Source organism: Eschrichtius robustus, chromosome 11, assembly GCF_028021215.1.
Source record: "Eschrichtius robustus isolate mEscRob2 chromosome 11, mEscRob2.pri, whole genome shotgun sequence".
Taxonomy (NCBI): Eukaryota; Metazoa; Chordata; class Mammalia; order Artiodactyla; family Eschrichtiidae; genus Eschrichtius; species Eschrichtius robustus.
The window spans coordinates 100,436,474-100,458,491 of NC_090834.1; the positions used below are offsets into that span (position 1 = coordinate 100,436,474).

General features: G+C 42.1%; 1 protein-coding gene across 2 annotated transcripts; it reads left to right on the forward strand.

The window, feature by feature from the left end:
* Positions 1 to 1,285: 1,285 nt before the first annotated feature.
* On the forward strand, positions 1,286 to 21,935 carry DDB2 (damage specific DNA binding protein 2). Of its 2 annotated transcripts, XM_068554622.1 has the most exons (10): positions 1,286 to 1,568; positions 2,711 to 2,844; positions 3,251 to 3,442; positions 17,129 to 17,274; positions 18,570 to 18,669; positions 18,764 to 18,941; positions 19,270 to 19,412; positions 20,922 to 21,086; positions 21,233 to 21,278; positions 21,580 to 21,935. In XM_068554622.1, exons 1-10 carry the CDS (start codon positions 1,442 to 1,444, stop codon positions 21,627 to 21,629), a joined length of 1,281 nt encoding a protein of 426 aa, XP_068410723.1. In that variant the 5' UTR covers positions 1,286 to 1,441; the 3' UTR covers positions 21,630 to 21,935. The 2 variants fall into 2 exon arrangements, with proteins under 2 accessions (XP_068410723.1, XP_068410724.1); XM_068554623.1 differs by lacking the exon at positions 3,251 to 3,442.
* Positions 21,936 to 22,018: the final 83 nt, after the last annotated feature.

The window sequence follows — 22,018 nt, forward strand, 5'->3', positions numbered from 1 at the left end:
TGTGGCTTACAGGCTCCTGAGCACAGGCTCAGTAGTTGTGGCGCACAGGCTTAGTTGCTCCATGGCATGTGGGATCCTCCCGGGCCAGGGCTCGAACCCGTGTCCTTTGCATTGGCAGTCAGATTCTTAACCACTGCACCACCAGGGAAGCCCTCACATGTATTTTTCTTCTTAGTAGATTGTAAACCTCATCTAGGGGCAGGGCCGTTTCTCATACTTCAGGATCCCCCAGAAATGAGCGCCTGCTGAGGTGAAACGAATGGCTGGTCTGAGTAAGGGGGAGGGGGCAGCTTGCTTCTGTATCACAGCTCTGAAAACACAGCTACAGGCCTGCAGGGGAGAAGCCATTAGCTTGCCCTTTCCCCTGCTGGCTGCCATTTCTAACACCCTGAGCCGATCTTCCCATCAAGGAAGCTTTTTCCGATTTTTCTTTTGGAGCAATCATTTCTTTCCAAGAGTTATTTTTTTTTTGGCACTCTCTTCCGTCCCTACCTGTCTGAAAGCTCCTTGAATGCAGGATCTACCATTAATGCATTTTTGTCTCCTGTCACACTCCCAAAGCACCTGGCACCTGACATAGCCGGTGGAAGGAAAGGACCAGCAGTTCCCTACCAACCCCATCTCCTGCCTGGCTCGACGCAGAAAGCGGGGTGCATCAGAACTGTCTCCTGTCCGGCCGGGTGGGACGCCTATGAGGCTCACTGCAATGGCCTTTGGCACAAGACCTCAGCCTGGGCAGTTAGCCGCACGCTCTCCGGCCCATCATCACTGCCCCGGGTTGCTCCTTAGGAGGACACTAAGCAGGTTTGGGGAAACTTTAATTAAAAGCTGCGACTTTCAACCACTCTCCACAGAGACGCTGGGATTCGGCGAAGCTGGAGAAGTATAAGCAATCGACATCGATCGCAAAGCCAGCAGGCAGACTGCTCGGTTTCCACCGCCCGGACGCGGCTTGCTTTCTACAAAGCCTACTCACGGCAACTGTACGGATCAGCCAATCACACAACCCGAGACGGCGTGGTCGCCAATTAGAAGGTGGAGAAGGCGGAGCCGAAGCCTTGATTAGCATTGGTCTGGGGCGGGGGGCGGGGCCCAGAGGCCTGGCAGCGCCGCGTCTGAAGAGGCTTCAAGTTGCGAGGCCGAGCACCGACGGCCATGTTTATTTCTGGCAGGTCAGCTGACTTGGACTAGCTCAGGGCCAACACGTAGGCGGTATCCCTTTTCTCTGGGGAGCGGTGAGGCCCTCCCCTCACACACTTCCCATCTCTCCGCGCGCGCTCCCGCCTTCTCGGTGAGCCTGTTTGGCGGGAAGTTGGTTTAGTTGGCCTACCTGTGGCTTAGCGGGTTCTCCGGTCCCCGCCTTGTTTCTCCCCAGAAGCTTCTCAATCTTTCCTCGGTGATCTCGGCATAAGGCATAGTACTCCTTCGCACGGAGGACGCCATGGCTCCCAGGAAACGCCCAGAAACCCAGAAGACCCCCGAGGTGGTTGTGCGCCCCAAGAGCAAGAGGAACAGAAGCCCCCGGGAGCTGGAGCCCGAGGCCAAGAAGCTCTGTTTGAAGGGCCCCGGTACTGCCTGCGCCTGCTGCTTTAATTAATTCCGCCATTTGGGGTTCTCACACAGGAGGCTGGAGTGGGGGATGGGTGCGCCTGGGTCCCCGAGGCTGTCCCAAATTTTGAACGCCTCAGGCTGTGCATTTTGTCTGCAGGTCCTTTGACACCTTAGAGCTTGGGCTTAACCTCCCTCAGGTGACAGGAAGAGGCAGATGAGCTCCATTACAACAGACACAACGGACTTTTCAAATTTCTTGTTTGTACCAGAATTTTTACACACTGAGGACTGCTTAAGATAATCCTACCTTGCCTAGTGGTGTGTGTACTTAATTTCTCTAGTCACGATTGCTAGCTGTATGTCCTTGGTTTAACTGCGGGAACCCTCCATTTCCCTCCTTCCTTCCTTCGAAAACTCATTCTTAGGGGTTTATTGGGGCTTGAACCTGGGGCTATAAGGAATGTAGGGAACTCAAAAGACAGGGGTTGTTTATGAAGTGTTTTTTTGTTCATGAGAAGAATGAATTGGTTGTCACGAGGCGGGATTCATAGAGATCAGGTCCTCAAATACATGTTGGTAATCCAGAGTTGCTTTATTCCTATTCTAGGTGGATCTACCTTCCCAAAAGTAGCCTAGCAAGTTTAGCGCCACACCAGACCCTATGGATCCTGCTGTTTTTAAGAAGAGATTGGACTTAGGGCCAACCACTGGTCACCTCTACATTATTTTAATATAGGATTTAAAGAAACTGCTTTTCCCAAAAAGTCACTTCTATGCTGTCCTAAAATCTTTTTATTGTGCTTTATATATAACTTTTAAGTTGTCACCCAACCCTATCACTAGTTTTCCAGCCCAAACTGGGAAGAGTTCTGCAGTTCTCATGTGTTTCTTTGGCTCAGTTCTCAGGAACCCTGCAAGATCACAGTTTCACTTCAGAAGTACTATTTTGGGGAATGTTTTTTGGAAGGGGCTGAATCCCTACTCACTATTTATTTGTTGTGCTGGGTGAGACTGAGCAGAACGTGGAAAAACTTTAGGAGATGATAAGAGAGATTGTCTTTGCTGAATGAAGCAACAAGGCTTTCTTTCTGGGATGTTCCAGCAGAAAAATCTTTGAGTGAGATTGGAGCGGAAAATATGTGTCTGTTCTGCTTGGCAGGTCCTAGCAGAAGATTTGACTCAGGCTGCCTTTGGGCGGGGTTGGCTAGCCTGCGGGTCCCGCCGCCATGCAGCATCGTCAGGGCCCTCCACCAGCATAAGCTGGGCACAGCTGCCTGGCCATCACTACAGCAGGTGAGGTGTTTCCTGGCTGAAGAGCTCAAGGGTTTGCATGGTGCCTTTTTTTTTTTTTTGCTGCTGGATGGTCCAAAATTAGACGCTGGGTTGGTTCAGTGGGTCGTCAGAGTGGTCAGATCACCCCCACCTTGGCGACTACTGGGCACTCAGCCATGTAGAAGTACCTACTGGGCACTCAGCCATGTAGAAGTCCTATTCTGTAGGGGGTCCCAGCAGGAATGCACCCTGCCTCCTTGCTTTCCATGACGAGATCATGTATATTGCAAATATTTTTATGCACAGAGTCAGGCAGTTATTTTTCCTTTAGTGGGAGGACCTGACCCCACTTATCTATGCGGGAGTCAGAGATTGGCAATTTACCCTTATGTTTTAATTCAACTTAATTTTTTTCTCTCTGTATCAGGGTCTCCAGCAGTCCTTTTTGAACTCTCTGGCTTCTTACCGGATATTCCAAAAGGCTGCCCCTTTTGACAGGAGGGCCACATCCCTGGCGTGGCACCCAACTCACCCCAGCACCCTGGCTGTGGGTTCCAAAGGGGGAGATATCTTGCTTTGGAACTTTGGCATAAAGGACAAACCCACCTTCATTAAAGGGGTGAGCAGTTCCCTGTGCCAGACGTTAGTGCTGAAGAAGTGTTTGTTGAAGGGATGAAAAGTCATCCGGTAACGAGATAATTGGGATCAAAAATAACTGGGGGTATTTTCAAACGAGTCAATGGTGATGATACTCAACTCTTTATTGAACACCTGCCCTTAAAATATTAGAAAGTATGAAATATTGATCACCCTCGTAAATCACCTAGAATCTAAGCCCTTTCTTACCTCCTTGACCTCATCTTGTACTACTGTCTTTCCTCATTTCCTATGCTTTAGCCATACTAGCTATTTCTATTCCTGAAACTGAGTCTTTGCACTTGCTGTTCCCTTTGACTGGAGTGCTCTTTCCCATGGTTTTCTCATGGCTGGCTCCCTCTTATCATTCAGGTCTCGGCTCAATATATTTCTTCAAAAAGGCTATTACTGACCACTCTGCCTAATCACTAATGACTCCCTATCTCATTATCCTGCTTCACTTTTCCCCCACAATGTTTATCAATATCTGAAATGTTTTACTTATTTGTATGTCTTTACCCACTGGAAGGTAAGCTCCGTGATGGCAGGGACCTTGTTTTTCTGATTTACCACTGTATCCCCAGTACCTAAAACAATGTTTGGTCTAGATAGCTGCTTTGTATTTGTTGAATGAATGAGGGGCTTGGAGTATAACTGGATAGGTGGGATGTCTTCCTACAAGATAACTAACAATACAGCAGTACAGATGCTAAATGCTACAGAACATGAGAGAAGGAAGAACCTCTTGTGAATTAGAGTCAATAGAGGTTTCGTGGATGAGCGAGGAGTGAGGAAGAACAATATTTAAATGGAGAGAAAAGGAGGAAAGGCAGAGTGTGTTTGGGGCAAGGTTTGGCCGACAGCTTTTTAGGGATGGTCTTAATTGTGCTAGTGTTTGTCATCAGTCGCTGAGGGGTGAGGGCATTGGCCCCTCCACCAAAGACAAGACCCTTAGCTTGCCCAGCTGGGGACTGACATTGGAGGGCTATACTGTGAAAGGTGACGCTCTGGGTTTAGAGCAGGAGCCACAAATTCACATGCCTAAAGAAGCCAGACAGATAAAAGAATGATGTAGGATGGTGGTTAGTGGTAAATTGGAGATGGTTGACAGGTGAGAATCTAGGTCCTGAGGTATCAGATCTGACTTTTTCAAATGAAGACTGAAATGTTCTGACTTTTAAAAATTGTAATGAAACACATATAAAATTTACCATCTTAACCATTTTTAAGTGTACAGCTCAGTGGCTTTAAGTACATTTACATTCTTGTGTAACCAGTCTCCAGAACTTTTTCATCTTGCAAAACTGAAACTGTGTAGCCATTAAACACTAATTCCCCATTCCTCCTTCCCTCCAGACCCTGGCAACCACATTCTGCTTTCTGTCTCTATGATTTTGACTAAGTATCTCATACATGCGGAATCAGACAGTATTTGTCCTTTTGTGACAGGCTTATTTCACTTAGCACAGTGTCCTCAAGTTTTATCCATGTTGCAGCATGTGTCAGAATTTTCTTCCCTTTTAAGGCTGAATAATATTCCACTGTATGTATGTACCACATTTTGTTTATCCATTCATCTGTTGATGGACATTTGGGTTGCTTCCACCTTTTGGCTTTTGTGAATAATGCTGCTGTGAACGTGGTTGTACAGATATCTCTTCGAGCCCCAGCTTTCAGTTCTTTTGGTTATGTACCCATAGTGGAATTGCTGCATCACATTGTAACTCTATTTTTCATTTTTTGAGGAACCACCATACTGTTTTCCATAGAGGCTGTACCATTTTACATTCCAGCCAACAGTACACAAGGGTTTCAATTTAAAATATCCTGGTTTTTAATGTTGGGAACTAAATGAAATTGAACATGCTCTGTAGCTAAACAAAACACATTTGTGAACTGGATTCTGCATTAGCTTACTGTTTTTCTACCTCAGGTTTAGAGGCCAAAGATAAACCCAGGATGAGTTCTTTTAAGTGGGAGGTTTGGAGAGCAGCTCAACAGAAAAGGCCAGGTTAGGCAGGCTTGAAGATTAGGATTCAAGGTATGACATCAGTGTTCAAGAAAATAAGTGCCTGAAGCCCAAAGGAAGGCAGCCAGGGGATTACTTGGTGGTCTGTCTACCCAGCTGGTGAGACAGGGGACCCCCAGGAGGGGTAGCTTTAAGTTGAAGTCAGAACCCAGAGCTCAGGCAGGAGGAGATTGGTTTTTTTCCTAGGCATCCAGGACATGGGAATAGAGAAATTTAAGAAACAGCCTAAGAGTGTCCTAGGGAAGAGTTTCCTGACTAAAAGGGGAATGATAACTGCTTTGAACTTGTGTCAGGCTGAAGCTGCTTTTGGTTTATATCACCCTTTATTATGATGTGCATTTAAGTGAAGTTTCCTTACACACTGTTGTGGAGATTGGTCTGGGCATTTGAACTCTGTGACTAGTAGGGAGCTAGGTTGTAGCAGGAGAAGGGTATGTGGTCTGGAGAACTGTCTGTTTTTACTCCCAGGAACTGACAGCAGAAAGTTGATTTGAGACCAGTGACTGAGGGAGCAGCAGTGCTTCATTTTGTCATTTCTTTAGTCATCTGACCTTGACTCTGATCTTAATCTTTCAGGCCCTTGGCGAGGGGACATGTATTACATTTTCAAAATGAAGATTATTTTATTCTCATTGTAAAAATGACCTGTGCTCATTGTAAGAAATTCAGGCAATACAGAAAAAAGTATAAAGAATAAAGTAACTATTACCTGAAATCCCCATTTGGGGCATCTTTATGTACGTGTATATACTGTTATACACACCCGTTCTTCTACTTATATTTTTATGTAAATATTCTATCCTAGAATCTGTTGTATTTTACTTATTAGATCATATCCTAGTTTAGTCATCTTGTACCAGATGACGACCACTTAAAAATATCTTATTTCCTGGACTTCCCTGGCGGTCCAGTGGTTAAGACTCCATGCTTCCACTGCAGGAGGCACGGGTTCGAGCCCTGGTCGGGGAACTAAGTTTCCCACATGCTACTGGGCATGGCCAAAAATAAATAAATAAAATTTAAAAATAGGTATCTTATTTCCTTTTTTTGGTAATGCCTTTGGTTTTGGTATCAGGGTAATGTAGACCTCATGTAAAGAGTTGGGAAGTATTCCCTCCACTTGAATTTTCTGGAATAATTTGTGTAGAATTGGTACTATTCCTTTCTTAAATTTTTCATAGGATTCACTAGTGAAGCCATCTGGGCCTGGAGTTTTCTTTGTTGGAGGGTTTCTAACTATATATTCAATTTCTTAATAGATACAGGGCAATTTAGGTTATCTATTTCTTCTTGAAGGAGCGTGGTAGTTTCTTTCAAGTAATTTGTCCACTTTATCTAAGTTTTTGAATTTAGTGGTGTAAAGTTGATCATAGTATTCCCTTTTTATCCTTTTAACATCCATAGGATCTGTAGTAATGTCCTCTCTCATATTTCTTGATATTGGTAATTTGTGTCTTCTCTTTTTTTTTTCCCTGATCAGTCTTGTTAGAGGATTATCAATTTTGTTGATATTTTCAAAGAACCAACTTTTAGTTTCATTGGTTTTTTTCTCTGTTGTTTTTCTGTTTTCTTTTTTGTTGATTTTTGTTGTATTATTTTCTTTCCTATGCTTACTTTGGGTATAATTTGCTTTTCTTTTTCTGGTTTCTTAAGATAGAAACTTGAATTGTTTATTTGAGACCTTTCTTTTCTAATATACCATTTAATGCTATACATTTCCCTCTATTTCTTTAACTGCATCTCACAGATTTTGTTGTGTTTTTGTTTCCATTCAGTTCAAATTATTTTCCAAATTCTTTATGATTTCTTCTTTGACCTATGGGTTATTCTGAAGTATTTTGTTTAATTTCCAAATATTTGGGCATTGTTGAGATATCTCCCTGTTATTGATTTCTAGTTCCATGCTGTTACGAACAAAAGACATTTTATGTGATTTCAGTCATTTTATATTTTTTATTTGTATTTTGGCTGAGCATATGGATTATCTTAGTGAGTTTTCCATATGCATTTGAAAAAAAATGTGTATTCTGCTGTTTGGGGGTGAATTTTTTTTTTTTCCCCCTGTGGCTGCACTGCACAGCATGTGGGATCTTAGTTCCCTGACCACGGATAGAGCCCATGCCACCTGCAGTGGAAGGATGGAGTCTTAATCACTGAATTGCCAGGGAAGTCCCTGTTTTGGGGTGAATTATTCTCTAAATGTCAGTTAGGTTAAGTTGGTTGATAGTGTTGTTTAAATGTTCTGTATCTTTTTTTTTTAATGTTCTGTATCCTTATTGATTTTATGTCTCATCAATTATTGAGAGAGGAATATTGGAATCTTCAACTATAAAATTGTGGTTCTGTCTATTTTCCTTTAGTTTTTGCTTCAAGCATTTGGAAACTCTGTTATTAGGTGCTTACACATTTAAAATTATGTCATTTTGATGAATTGACAACTTTGTCATTGTGAGATGTCTCCCTTTACCCCTGGTAATATTTCTTGTTCTGAAATCTTTGTTTGATATTAATGTAGCCACTGCAGCTTTTTTATCATTAGTATTTGCATTGTATATCCTTTTTCATCCTTTTATTCTTAATGTATTTGTGTATTTGTATATAAAATGAGTTTCCTGTAGATAGCATGTAAAAAAAAATCCAATCTGGGAATTCCCTGGTGGTCCAGTGGTTAGGACTCCTAAAACTAATACAGTGTTATATGTCAATATCTCAGTAATTTTTTAAAAAGTTACATTTAAAATAAAGTTAACCCGTGGGAAATTCCCTGGTAGTCCAGTGGTTAAGACTTGGTGCTTTCACTGCTGAGGGCCTGGGTTCAATCCGTGGTTGGGGAACTAAGATCCCACAAGCCGCATGGTGGCACAGCCAAAAAAAAAAAAAAAACCAATCTGACAGTCTCTACCTTTTAATTGGAGCATTTGACCATTTACATTTAATGTGATTATAAATATGATTGGGTTTAAGTCTGTTATCTTGTATTTCTATTTGTCCCGTTGCTTTGCTCCATTTTTCTTTTTTTCTTGTCTTCTTTTTGGTTGAGTACTTTTTATGATTCCATTTTACCTCCACTATTGGATTATTAGTTACACTTCTTTTCCTTTCTCTTTTCTCTCTTTTAGTAGTTGTTCTTGGGTTTATAATGTACATCTCTTTTTTTTGACCACACAGCTTGTGGGATCTTAGTTCCCTGACTAGGGATTGAACCTGGGCCCTTGGCAGTGAAGGTGAGGAGTCCTAACCACTGGACCACCAGGGAATTCCCCACAATGTACATCTTTAATGTAAGAGAGAACCTTCAAATAATGTTATACCACTTCACATGTATTGTAAGACTTTTACAACTATATATTTACTTCTGTTTTCTCCCTTCTGTCATTGTCCTACATTTTACTTCTACATATGTTATAAACCCTACATTTTTTTTTTGCTTTACACAATTATCTTTTTGTTTTTGTTTTTTGTTAAATCTTTATTGAGATATAGCTAATATATGATAAACTGCACATGTTTAAAGTGTACGATTTGATGAGTTTTGACATATGTATACAACCATGAAACCATCACCACGATTAAAATAATGAACATATCCATCACCCCCGAAGTTTCCTCACACACCTTGGTAATCCATCCCTTTCTTCCCTCTGTCCTGACACCTGAAAACCATTGATCCACTTTCTATCCCTATTGATAAATTTGCATTTTCAAGACTTTTATATAAATGGCACCATACAATATATACTCTTTTTTTTTTGGCTTCTTTCATGCAGTATAAATATTTGAGATTCATCTACATTTTTGCCTGTATCAGTAGTAGTTTTTTTCTTTCTGAGTAGTTTTCCAGTGTATTGATATACCACAGTTTATTTATCCATTCACCTGTTGAAGGGCATTTGGACTTTTTCCAGTTATTGACTGTTGCAAATAAAGCTGCTATGAACATTCATGTACAAGTCTTTGTGTGGATGTATGTTTTCATTTTTCTCGAGTAAATACCTAGTTGTGGAATGGCTGGATTGCAGGGCAGGTATCTTTTAAAGATATTTTTTATTTATTTTTATTTTTTTAAATATTTATTTATTTATTTGGCTGTACTGGGTTTTAGTTGTGGCACAAGGGATCTTTGTTGCGGTATGCGGGATCTTTAGTTGCAGCATGCGAACTCTTAGTTGCAGCATGTGATCTAGTTTCCTGACCAGGGATCGAACCCAGGCCACCTGCATTGGGAGCGTGGAGTCTTAGCCACTGGACCACCAGGGAAGTCCCTAAAGATATTTTTTTGATTTTTTTTTTTTAATATTTACTTTCTTTATTATTATTATTTTATTTTTTTTGGCTGCATCAGGACTTAATTGGGGCATGCGGGATCTTCGTTGAGGCACACGAGATCTTTCATTGCGGCACGGGCTCTCTTGTGGCGCATTGGCTTCTCTCTAGTTGTGGCGCTCAGGCTCCAGGGCACGTGGGCTCCAGAGCACGTGGGCCCTTTAGTTTTCAGCAGGCGGGCTCTCTTGTTGAGGTGCACGAGCTCTGTAGTTGCAGCGCATGGGCTTAGTTGCCCCGTGGCATGTGGAATCTTAGTTCCCCGACCAGGGATCGAACCCGTGTCCCCTGCATTGGAAGGTGGATTCTTTACCACTGGACCCAGGGAAGTCCCAAGATATTTTTTAAATGAGAAAAAAACTTTAATATTTACCCACATATTTGCCATCTCCAGGGCTTTTCATTCCTTTGTATGATCCAGACTTCCTTTTGGTAACATTTTCCATTTTCTTTCTGCTTGAAGAGATTCCTTTAACATTTCCTATAATGTAGGTTGGTTGGTGATGCATTTTTTCCCTTTGTTTGTCTGAGAAAGTCTTTATTTTGCCCCCCCTCCTTTTTTTTTTTTTTTTGAAGGTATTTTTGCTGGGTATAGAATTCTAGGTTTATGGGATTTTTTTTTCTTTTAGTACTTTAAAGATAATTTCTGATGCAAAGTCTGCTCTCATTCTTATGTTCCTCTTCATGTGATTTTTCTTTTTTTCTTTTGGCTGCTTTAAAAATGGTCCCTTTGTCATCTAAAGTAATATTCACAGGTTCCAGGGATCAGGGCATGGACATGTTGGGGGACCATTATTCAACCTACTCCAGTTAGCATGGGTCTAAGGCAGCCTATAGTTTAGATGTGAGTTGACCTCACCCTGAGGCAGTACCCTTCTGAGGACTACTCAATGTTCTGTATATTAAGAATGTTTTCATTCTGGATGGTGAGAATACAGACTGTTCTGAGGATTTCTCCTATTCATTTCTGGTGTTTTTACCTCAGCCTTATATAGTTTCCTTATACACATTTACCCAATAATATTTACTCCAAGGCCTGAGGGGACCCCTCTGAAAATCTCCAGAATGCTATCTCTGTATATCTCCCCCTCCAGCATTTTCCCCCACAAATTCTTGCCCTGTTGGCTTTCCCAAATTGTCACCTCAGCTTAATGAGACTATTAGGCTGTTTGGGTCCTCCCTCCCTGTGCTGCAGCCTGGATACTCTTTCCAAGCAGTAAGCTGGGACAATTGCAGGGCTACCTCATTTCTTTCCCTCTTGTCTTGTGTTGCCTGTTGCCCAATGTCTGAAAACTCATTTCATGTATTTTTTCATTTTTTTTAGTTGTGTGAGGCAGAAGGATATATCTGGTTTCTGATACTCCATCATAGCTGGAAGTAGAAATTCATACTTAACTAATTTTAATAGTTTCTCTGAGGATTTAAATTTTTTTCCTACACAGTCTTGTCATCTACAAATAAATGAGTTTGATTTCTTACTTTACCATTTTTTCACTTCTTTTTTTGCCTTATTTCATTGGCTAAGACCTCTGCTACTTTGTTGAATGTTAGCTATAACAGACATCCTTGTCTTGTTCTTGATTATAGAAGGCTTTTATTTTTTGTCATTAAATAAGGTTTCTGCTACTTTTTATTGTGATAATATATACATACATGAAAATTACCATTTTAACCATTTTAAAGTGTACAATTCAGTGGTACTAAGTACATTTACATTGTTGTGCAACCATCACCACTATCCATCTCCAGAACTTTTTCATCCCCAAATAAAACTCTGTACCCATTAAACAATGACTCTCTATTACCGCCCCCCCGAGCCCTACTAATCTGTTTTCTGTCTCTGAATTTGATTATTCTAGGTACTGCATATAAATGGAATCATACAATAAATATTTGTCCTTTGGGGTCTGACTCCTTTCACTTAGCATAATGTTTTCAGGGTTCATCCATGTTATAGCATGTATCAGCACTTTATTCCTTTTTGTAGTTGAATAATATTCAATTGTATGAATACACCAAATTTTGTTTCGTCATTCATCTGTTAATGGACATTTGGATTGTTTCTACCTTTTGCTGTTATGATTCAGCTGCCATGAATGTTCATGTACAAGTTTTTGTTAGAACTGTTTTCAGTTCTTTTGTGTATATACCTAAGAGCTTGTTTGTTTTTAAAACTTGTTTTTAAATACCTTTTATCAGATTAAGTAAGTTCCTCTTTTATTCATAGTTTGCCAGAAGCTCTTATCATGAATGATAATTGAATTTCATCAAATACTTTTTTGTCTCTTGAGGTCAGCAATGATTTTCTTCCTCTATTCTATTAATGTGGTAAACTACACTGATTGTTTTTTGTTTGTTTTGGTTTATTAGTTATAGTCGATTTTTTCATTTAAATGTTTTTTTTTTCACTCTTTTACCTTTACAGTTTTATTTCTAGCAAGTGATACTGTTTCTTTTAAAAACTGTGGGAAAAGCACATAACATAAAATGTATCATCTGAACCATTTTTAAGTGCACTAACACTATATTCACATTGTTTTGCAACAGAGTTCTAGAACTTTTTCATCTTGTAAAACTGAAACTGTGCCCACTGAATAACAGTTCACCATTTCCCCTTCCCTCCAGCCTTTGGCAACCACAGTTCTACTTTCTGCTTCTATGAGCTTGAACTACTTCAGATACCACTAAGTTTTGGTGGTTTTACGGTTTTACTGTGGCTATGTCAGAGAATATTCTTGTAGGAAGTACACAATAAAGTATTTGAGTGTGATGGGACATCATGTTGGCAATTTATTATCAAATGGTTCCAGAAAAACAGTTCTTTGTGCTATTCTTGCAACTCTTCTATGAGTTTGAGATAGTTTGAAAATAAAGTTTAAAAAAAAAAAAAAAGATTGTTTCTTCCTTAAATATTTAGTACATTCACCACTGAAGCCATTAGGATCTGGAATTTACTTTGCAAGAAAGTTTTTAGTTGTGACTCAATTTCTTTAATAGATACCAGAGTATTCAGATTTTTCTTTTTCATCTTCTTTCAGTTTGGCAAGTTTGTACTTTTCTAGGAATTTGACGATTTCCTCTAAGTTTTAAAATTTATTGGCAAAAGATTGTTTATGATGTCCTCTTATTATCTTTTAAAATGTCTAAGATTTATATTGATAATCTTTTCCATTCATTAAATTGGTTATTTGTGCCTTCTTGTTTGTTTGGTCATTCTCACCAGGGATTTATCAATTTAATTATATTAGTCTTTTCATGGAACCAACTTTTGGCTTTGTTGATTCTTTCCACAGTGTATTTGTTTATTTCATTAATTTCTGTTCTTTTTTTTTTCTTTTACTTTCTTTGGTTTTAGCTTCTTGTTTGTTTTACAGCTTCTTGAGTCATTGATTTTTAGCTTTTTTAACTTTCATTATGAATATGCTCCTATAAATATCTGCATACAAGTTTTTACATCAACATATTCATTTCTCTTGAGTATATATCTCTTGGTGTATATATCTCCTGGGTCATATGGTAACTTTATGTTTAATTTTTTGAGGAATTGCCTGTTTTCCAAAGCAACTGCTCAATTTCACTTTCCCACCAGCAATGTAGGAGGGCTTCAATTCCTCCACATCCTCACCAACACTTAACTGACAAAAATTGTACATATTTAAGGTGTACCACATGATGTTTTAATACATGTATGTACTGTGAAATGATTACACCATCAAGCTAATTAACATCCATCACCTTACATAGTTTTTTGTGTGTGTGCGTGCACGCATGCGTGCTGAGAACACTTATCTACTCAGAAAATTTCAAGTATACAGTACAGTATATTAACTATAGTCACCATGCTGTACATTAGATCTCAAGAATAACTGAAACTTTGTACCCTTTGACAAACATCTTCCCATTCGCCTCCCCCCACCCCAGCCCCTGGCAACCACTATTCTACTCTCTGCCTTTGTGAGTTTGACTTTTTTAGATTGCACATGTAAGTGAGATCATTCAGTATTTGTTTTTCTGTGTCTGACGTCCTCCATGTTCATCCATGTTGTTGCAGATGTCAGGATTTCCTTTTTTTTAAGGCTGAATAATATTCCATTATACACACACACACACCCACCACATTTTCTTTATCCATTCATTCATCAGCAGACACTTCAGTTGTTTATCTTGGCAATTGTGAATAATGCTGCAGTGAACACAGGAGGACAGAACTCTTTGAGAAACTGATTTCATTTCCTTTTGATATATACCCAGAAATGGAATTACTGGATCATATGGTACTTCTATTTTTAATTTTTTGAGGAACCTCCATACTATTTTCCATAATGCCTCTACCAATTTACATTCCCATCAACAGTATTCAAGAGTTCCCTTTTCTCCACATCTTGGCCAGCACTTATCGCTTATCTTTTTGATAATAGTCATTCTAACAGGTGTGAGGTGATATCTCACTGTAGTTTTGCATTTCCCTGATGATTAGTGATGTTGAGCACCTTTTCATATACCTGTTGGCCATTTGTATGTATCCTTTGGAAAAATGTGTATTCAAATCCTTTGCCCATTTTTAATCAGATTGTTTTCTTGCTATTGAGTTGTCCAAGTTCCTTATATATTGTTAATATTAACCCCTGATCAGATATGTAGTTTGCAGTATCTTCTCCTATTCCATAGGCTGTCTTACAACACTTGTAATTGCCTTTTTGATTATAGCCATCCTAGTGGGTGTGAAATAGTATTTCATTGTGGTTTTGATTTGCATTTCCCTAATGACTAATGATGTTTAGCATCTTTTCATGTGCCACTATTTGTATATCTTCTTTGGAGAAATGTCTGTTGAAATCCTTTGTCCATTTTTTTTTTTTTGGCTGCACTGTGCAGCTTGCCAGATCTTAGTTCCCCAACCAGGGATTGAACCCTGGGCCACGGGAGTGAAAGCGCCAAGTCCTAACCACTGGACCGTGAGGGAATTCCCTTTGTCCATTTTTAAATTAGGTCTATTTTTTAAATGTATACTAATTACAATTATTTTAAAGCCTGTGTCTAATAGCACCAATACCTGGATCTCCTGTGAGTGTCTTTCAACTGTTGTTTTTTCTCTTAGTTATTTGTTATTTGATATTCTGGATAATTTTAGATTTGATGCCAAATATTGCACATAAAAACTTGTAGAGATATAATTTGAAGTTTTGAGTGCTGTTATTTTCCTCCAGAAAGAATTTTTTTCCTCTGGCAGGCAGGTCAGGTGGAATCAGATCATCTTAATCTGATCAGCGATTGAAATGATTTGAATCTGGACTTCAGTCTTTGTGAGGGATGGTCTGTTTCCAGTTTGCTCCTTTTTTTAGGGTTTCGGGGATCCTGACTGAAAGCTGGGTTTTTTCCAAGACCTCTCCTCCTTGACAGGTCTGAACTCCAGTTTTTGCCCCTCTTGAGACTGACAGAACCTCTGCTCAGCTTCTCAGTCACCACTTTCTTATCTGCATACGCCTCAAGAGGAAAAGCAGCATCGAAATGTCAGGCCTACCTCTCTGCTTCTCTTCTCTCTAGGAGGCTGGACTTCAGGTCCTTGATGCCTTGATAGCTCTTCGTTGACTTCAGAAACTTTCCTTTGAAAACGTGTATTTTATCTGTCTTTTCTAGTTTTTCTTGACAGAAGGTTGGCCTGACACCAGCTAACCCACCATCACTGGAATTGGAAGTCTCAAACGTATTTCTTTTTCATATTTTGTCCAGGTTTGGTTAGTCCTTCTCAGTGCAAGAGTTGGTCATAACCATTTAGCCCACCCTTGCTAGAACACTCATGCGTTTTACCTTAAACTGTTTACATTTGTGTTTATTACTAACGCTTTGACATAGGGCCAGTCCTTTTCTTGGAATAAGTGTTCACTGATAAGGGTTCACCTGGTCTTATATAACATATCCATAATGCCTTTTTTATAGGGTCTAGTTTCCATTCCCCAAAAGAGACATAATTTAAAATTAGTTGTGGAGCAATCTGATTGCAGATTCTTTTTAAATTTTTATTACTGTTTCCCACCCTAATTGTTTATAAGTATCTCACCCATGCTTAATTCAACAACTATTATTTTTAGCAAATCATTTTTATCTAGTTTTTCCAAAGTGTTCGTATGGATTTCATAGAAATAACAATAGTCTTTCTTTTTGCACATATTTCATCAGTTTAATTAAATTACATGTTTGATGAAATGTTTTAAGTGTTTAAAGTTTAAATGTTTAATAAATCACATCATGTAAATTAAGTTACATGATCACAGTACAAACTACAACTGGCATATATAGGTTTAAGAACAAACACAACTAACCCTTCGTAAGCATAGAACTCAGCTAGTGGGAGCAGATTATCTTACAGCAGCAAGGGTTTGGTGAACCATGGGCATCAGTTAGAATGTTTTATAGAGGGAATGGAAAGTACCAGTTAGTATGCTGATTGAGTTAAGTGGATGTTGTGTAAGAGGCCTTGTAGAACTAAGGCTGGGATAGCAACAGCATACGGGAGAAGTGGAGGAGGAGCCTTGAGGATGTAAAGTTCTTAAAACAGTGCTTGATATATAATAAGCACTTAATAAGGTTATGCTACTGATGTTACCATGATTATTTTCATCATCATTGTCTGAGATGTCTGGAGAAAAACAGGAAGGAGCTCAGATCTGACATCAGCCCTCCTAACCCAGCCACTGTTCCAAGCTGAAGCTCTTCTGAAAAGAGCACTTATATCATAAACAGATTATGGTACATCCACACAATGGAATACTCAGCAATAAAATGGAATGAACTATAGATACAGACAGCAAGTTGGATGAAACTCAAGGGCATTACACTGAGTGAAATGAAAGAAGCCAGTCTCAAAAGGCTGCATACCGTATGATTCATTTATATGAGTCTGTCAAAGGCAAAACTATTGTATAGTGATAGAGAACGGATCAGCGGTTGCCAGGGGATAGGAGTCGGGGGGTAGGATGGGACTACAGTGGGAGAGCGCAAGGGAGTTTTGGGGAAGTGACACAACTGTCCTGCACCCTAATTTTGGTGGTGGTTATTCAAATCTATACATGTGTTAAAATTCATAGAACTGTATACCAAAAACAACAAATTTACTGTATGTTAATTAAAAAGTATAAAATTAAAACTAAAACCTTAAGAAACAGAGTACTGTGGAGAGCATCCTACTGTCTAGGCATCTAAACTGGCCTGGCCCCAAGTGCAGTCTGGCTGGCTCTTGTGTCTGAGCGGAGTATGTGCACCCAGGCTTCGTCCTCTTCCTGGGCCGTTGTCACTCACTGGCTTTTTTCTTCCTTGTGTTAGATTGGAGCTGGAGGGAGCATCACTGGGCTGAAGTTTAACCCTCTCAATACCAACCAGTTTTTCACCTCCTCAATGGAGGGAACAACTAGGCTGCAAGACTTTAAAGGCAACACTCTCCGAGTTTTTACCAGCTCAGGCACCTGCAAGTGAGTAGTTTAACTCAGAGGGGAAAGGGCTTCTAGGCTCTCGGTGTAGTTCTGGCGAGAGCATCCAGGTCCCATTTCTTTTACCCAAACCTGGCACAGGGAAGAAAGGAAAGGTGTTAGCTCCTTTCCACGCTTCCCTCTCTTTCTCAGACTTTTTCTTTAGCTGCCCTTACTCTGGGCCAGGTGGGTTTCTGCTTCAGGGAGCGGTTCTGGAGCTTCAGCTTTTCTCAGCATGGGAAGCTTCAACTCTTCTGTCAGTCATTCCTGTATTAGACTAGACCTTGATTCTCACTGGACAAGTCAACATGGCATTTGCCTAGAAAGCCACTTAAAGCCTGGAGCAGGAATGAAGAACTTAAGATTCCATTCCTTGCATTCACTGGGATGTAATGACCTGACCAGTTCCTTGATGGAAGCTTAAATGGATATAATCATGTCCGTAAAGCACTTTGGACTCCCCAAGAGCAAGTGGCTGGAGAAATTACAAAATGCTTGTCACTTTGATTTCTAGCCAGAGATACGACTCTGCTCCCTAAGTTATTTGGGGGTGTGGGGGTCTAACTAGTACTGGGCTGCCCCACAGGGGTAAGAAATACAGGAGCAGTAGGACAGGTGACAGAATGGACTTACTCTTCCACAAGAAGCCCTCCCCCTGAAAGATGTTTACAAGGGATGCAAAAGGCAGTGTAGCAAGGATTTGAGGGGAAAAAATGTGAATCTGAGCTCTCCTGGCTGGGCATCAGGATCCCTGAAGCACCCTCCAACCCCATCTCTTCACATCATGTAGTCCGAGGGACAAAAGAGCAAGATACAGCTTCTGAGTTGTGTGTGCCTTTCCCCCTGAATGCTCAGAAGGGGGCAGAAGTTCCTTTCTAGCCAGCTGTGAGGAACAGAGCTGGCCAGTCCCTGTTTGGTGTGTCACATCTCCTTTGGCCCGAAGGGTGGAGAGTGAAGGGAGAAAGCAATACGCAAGTCTTCCTCAGGACCCAGGGCTGAAGGGGGTGAGCCTGCCTGGGGACCTGCCTTATGGCTCTGGGTTTGGCTGCTTCAGGGACTCTCAGTAGCTGAGGCTCCTGGGCCCAGCAGTAACTGGACAAGTTTCTGAGCCCCACCACCCCCATAACCTCTGTGGGGATGGTAGACAAGTCTGAGTGCTCCTCACTGGGAGTCCATGACAGGTTATTCATTCATTCAACAAATATTTATTGACTGTCTAATATACGTGAGCTGCAACAGTGAATAAATGGAACTTGCCTCTGTCCCCAAGAATCTTACAGCACAGTCTCTCCCTCCAGCTTCTGGTTTTGCAGCCTGGATGTGTCTGTCAAAAGCCGAGTGGTGGTCACAGGAGATAACGTGGGTAACGTGATCCTGCTGAACATGGACGGCAGGGAGGTGCGTTCTCTGGAGCCCAGGTCCTCCCCTTCCCTCCCTGACCCCCAGTCTCGGTTCTGCGCCCCCCCCACCTGAACCGAGCTCTTCTCTGCAGCTTTGGAATCTGAGAATGCACAAAAAGAAAGTGACCCACGTGGCCCTGAACCCGTGCTGTGATTGGTTCCTGGCCACAGCCTCCGTAGATCAAACAGTGAAAATCTGGGACCTGCGCCAGGTTAGAGGGAAATCCAGCTTCCTCTACTCGCTGCTGCACAGGCATCCCGTCAATGCAGGTGTGATATACCAGACCTCGTCCTTCCTGCAGACCCTGCTGACCCGACCGCTTCAGGGGTTTTCCCTCAAAGTGTAGAAGCCACTAGGCCAAACCTTTATACCCCTGATAGCATCGGCCAAGCTGAAGTCCTGAAGCCTTTCTGACTCTAGCTGCTCGTATCAGCTGCTGAGCCTGTAGGATGTTTTTGTTCGCAGCCCAGATTCACCTCCCTTCCACCTGTCTCTAGAAAGGAGAGGGAGGGAGGGTGCCCCTGCAAGAGGCCTGTGAGGGCCAGGACAACAGGGGGCCCGTGGTTCCCCGAGCTCAGGGGCTTTTCACTTTGCCAGCTCATTTCAGTCCCGACGGTGCTCAGCTCCTGACCACTGACCAGAAGAGTGAGATCCGGGTTTACTCTGCCTCCCAGTGGGACTGCCCCCCAAGCCTGATCCCACACCCTCATCGCCACTTCCAGCACCTGACACCCATCAAGGTAAGTAATGGAGGGAAGGGAGCTGTGATCGTGGGATGGATCAGGTCTACCAGGGTGGGGAGAATGGGGCAGATACAGAAGCCTTCAATGCTAGACCTCTTCCTGCACTGACACAAAGCAGTCTCTTATTCTCTGGCTCTCTCTGCACCTTTTGTCCAGCTCTGTGATCCCATTTTGCTGAGTTTTCTTCATGTCTCTTTGATAAGCTTATTTCCCTGAGTTTTTTCCACGCAGCCCAGATCTCACTGTGGGCACTTTCTGAGATCCTAACCCTCTGTTCTGCCCTTAGTTTCAGTTACCTTTGTGTGCAGCTGATCTGCAAGCTAACCTTAGCCCTCATTAGCGGCTTCTCTAGCCTCAGTCCCTAAGGCTTACAGTCTTCAAGTCCTGTGATTCTTTCCTGCTCATGCCCCAAGCAGTCTGAACTCTTGCCAGTCCTTCTGCTTTACCAGTATATATTCTTTTCTAGAACCACAGTCCCTCTTCAGACCTCCAGATCTCATGCCTGTACTTCTTTAGTCAGTATAGCATAGTTCAGGCAGGCGGACACCCCTGGGGTTAGAATCCTTGAGCAAATTACTCAAATTTTGGATCCCAGTTTCCTGGTCTATAAAAAGCGAATAATAGTATCTGACTGACAAGGTGGTTGTGAGGATAAATCTTTATACTTAAAGCACGTGGCAACATGCTTAGCGCCTAGTAAGTACTCAGTAAACAGTGATTACTTGGTAGTAGAGTGGCCCCCATGTACCTCAAATCAAATCCAAGCTCTCAGTAACATCAGGGTCCTTTAGCAGTTGGTGTTCCCCATTGATCCTTCCTTCCTTATCTCCCACTTGGTATCCAGCCAGCCCAACCAACAGCATCCCAGGTGTGCCTTGTTTGTGACTTATTTCCAAGCCACTGCCGGTAGCACTTCTTCCTTCCTGCTAACCATGTCGTTTCTCCTTCAGAACTTCCTTGAACAGCTTTCTTGGGAAAATCCCATCAAGTTCTGTCATCCCAATAACTGCCAGATTTGTTCTGAGCAGGGTGATCTGAGGAACACAGGTGTCCTCCCCTTTCTCAGTCACTAGCCATTTTCTACTCAACTCATTGACGTTGATGGAGGAGGGAGAGTAGTGGGATTACTTCAGAACTTATTAAGTCCTATTTGGTTTTGGTTACCAGAGGCATTTCGCTTTGTTGCAGGCTTACCTCTTTGGTTCATGTCTGGGTCGGGCTGATGTTAAAACATTTATCAGTTGGTATGATCTCAGGAAATGCAAAGGAGAGAGAAGGCCTGAAGGTGTCCTAAGGGTCAGGGAGGCCAGCTGGGGATTTTAAATTTGCAACGGTAGATGCACACGCACTTGAAAACCATTCTTGTTGTTTCATGTAGGGTCTTATCTCCATTATTAAATTGTGGGCAATTGTATTAACAATTGTTGTTAGTGGCAAAGATACTTTTGATGTCCCTCTTGACAGTGTTCCGCGTTTACTCTTGTGACCTGCCTCTCCATCTCCTAGGCAACCTGGCATCCTCGGTACAACCTCATTGTCGTGGGCCGATACCCAGATCCTAATTTCAAAAGTTGTACCTCCCATGAATTAAGGACGATCGATGTGTTTGATGGAAGCTCAGGAAAGATGATGTATCAGCTGTATGACCCAGAATCTTCTGGCATCATGTCGGTGAGGCTTGGGCCCTCAAATAATAATGGGAGGAAGCAGGGATTCACCCTACCTTATTGGATCAAAAACGACCAGAAATTAATCCTCATGTGCCCTTCTCCCAGTACCTTCATTCCCTCCTCATGCTTATCCCCTTGTCTCTGCAGCTCAATGAGTTCAATCCCATGGGGGACACACTGGCCTCTGTGATGGGTGAGTGAATCTCAGGCTGGTAAAGCCCACCCTACTCCCCAAGGTTCAGGGCAGGCTAACCTCAGCTTAGTGCGGCTCCATTCACCCTAGGGTCGTAGTCAGTAAAGATGATGACCAGGGGACAGCGGGCTCTTCGGCCTAGGCCCTCCATCCCTCTTGCTTTGTCTTGGTCACAGCAGTGCCTGGCTGCTGCCCAGTTTCCTGGTATCTCCTTACCAAGTCCTAGGTTCCCCACGCCAGCCCCAAGTTTTCAGAGGCTGATAATGGAAGGTAAGAGTCAGACTGGTCTCACTCCTCCTAGGTTATCACATTCTCGTTTGGAGCCAGGAGGAAGCTGGGAAGCGGAAATGAAAGACATTAATGAAGGTGGGGGCTAAGCAAGGGCTTGGAGCCCCATGAGAACAAGTTCTGCGAGAAGAGGCGGCTTTGTGTTAAAGGGCCAGAGGTATCCGAGTCTTAGGGTTGGCGCAGGGGCACTGGGACTGGGACACGGCATGTGCTGTTCTGGACGTAGCTCCAGAAACTCCAGAGGTGGCGCCCCAGCTGCCCCAAGGGTCCTTGCTATATGTAGCCTGGAGCCAAGCTTCTCTTTCTCCTCTCTGACATGCAGTGGCAGAGGATCAGGTAGTGGTTTTCGATTTGTGCTCACTATTCACATGGCCAATAAAACCATACCCAACTGAGCTTCTGAGTGGATCTTCCAGCACTGACCTGGTCAAAGGGCTTCTCAGGTCCCCAAA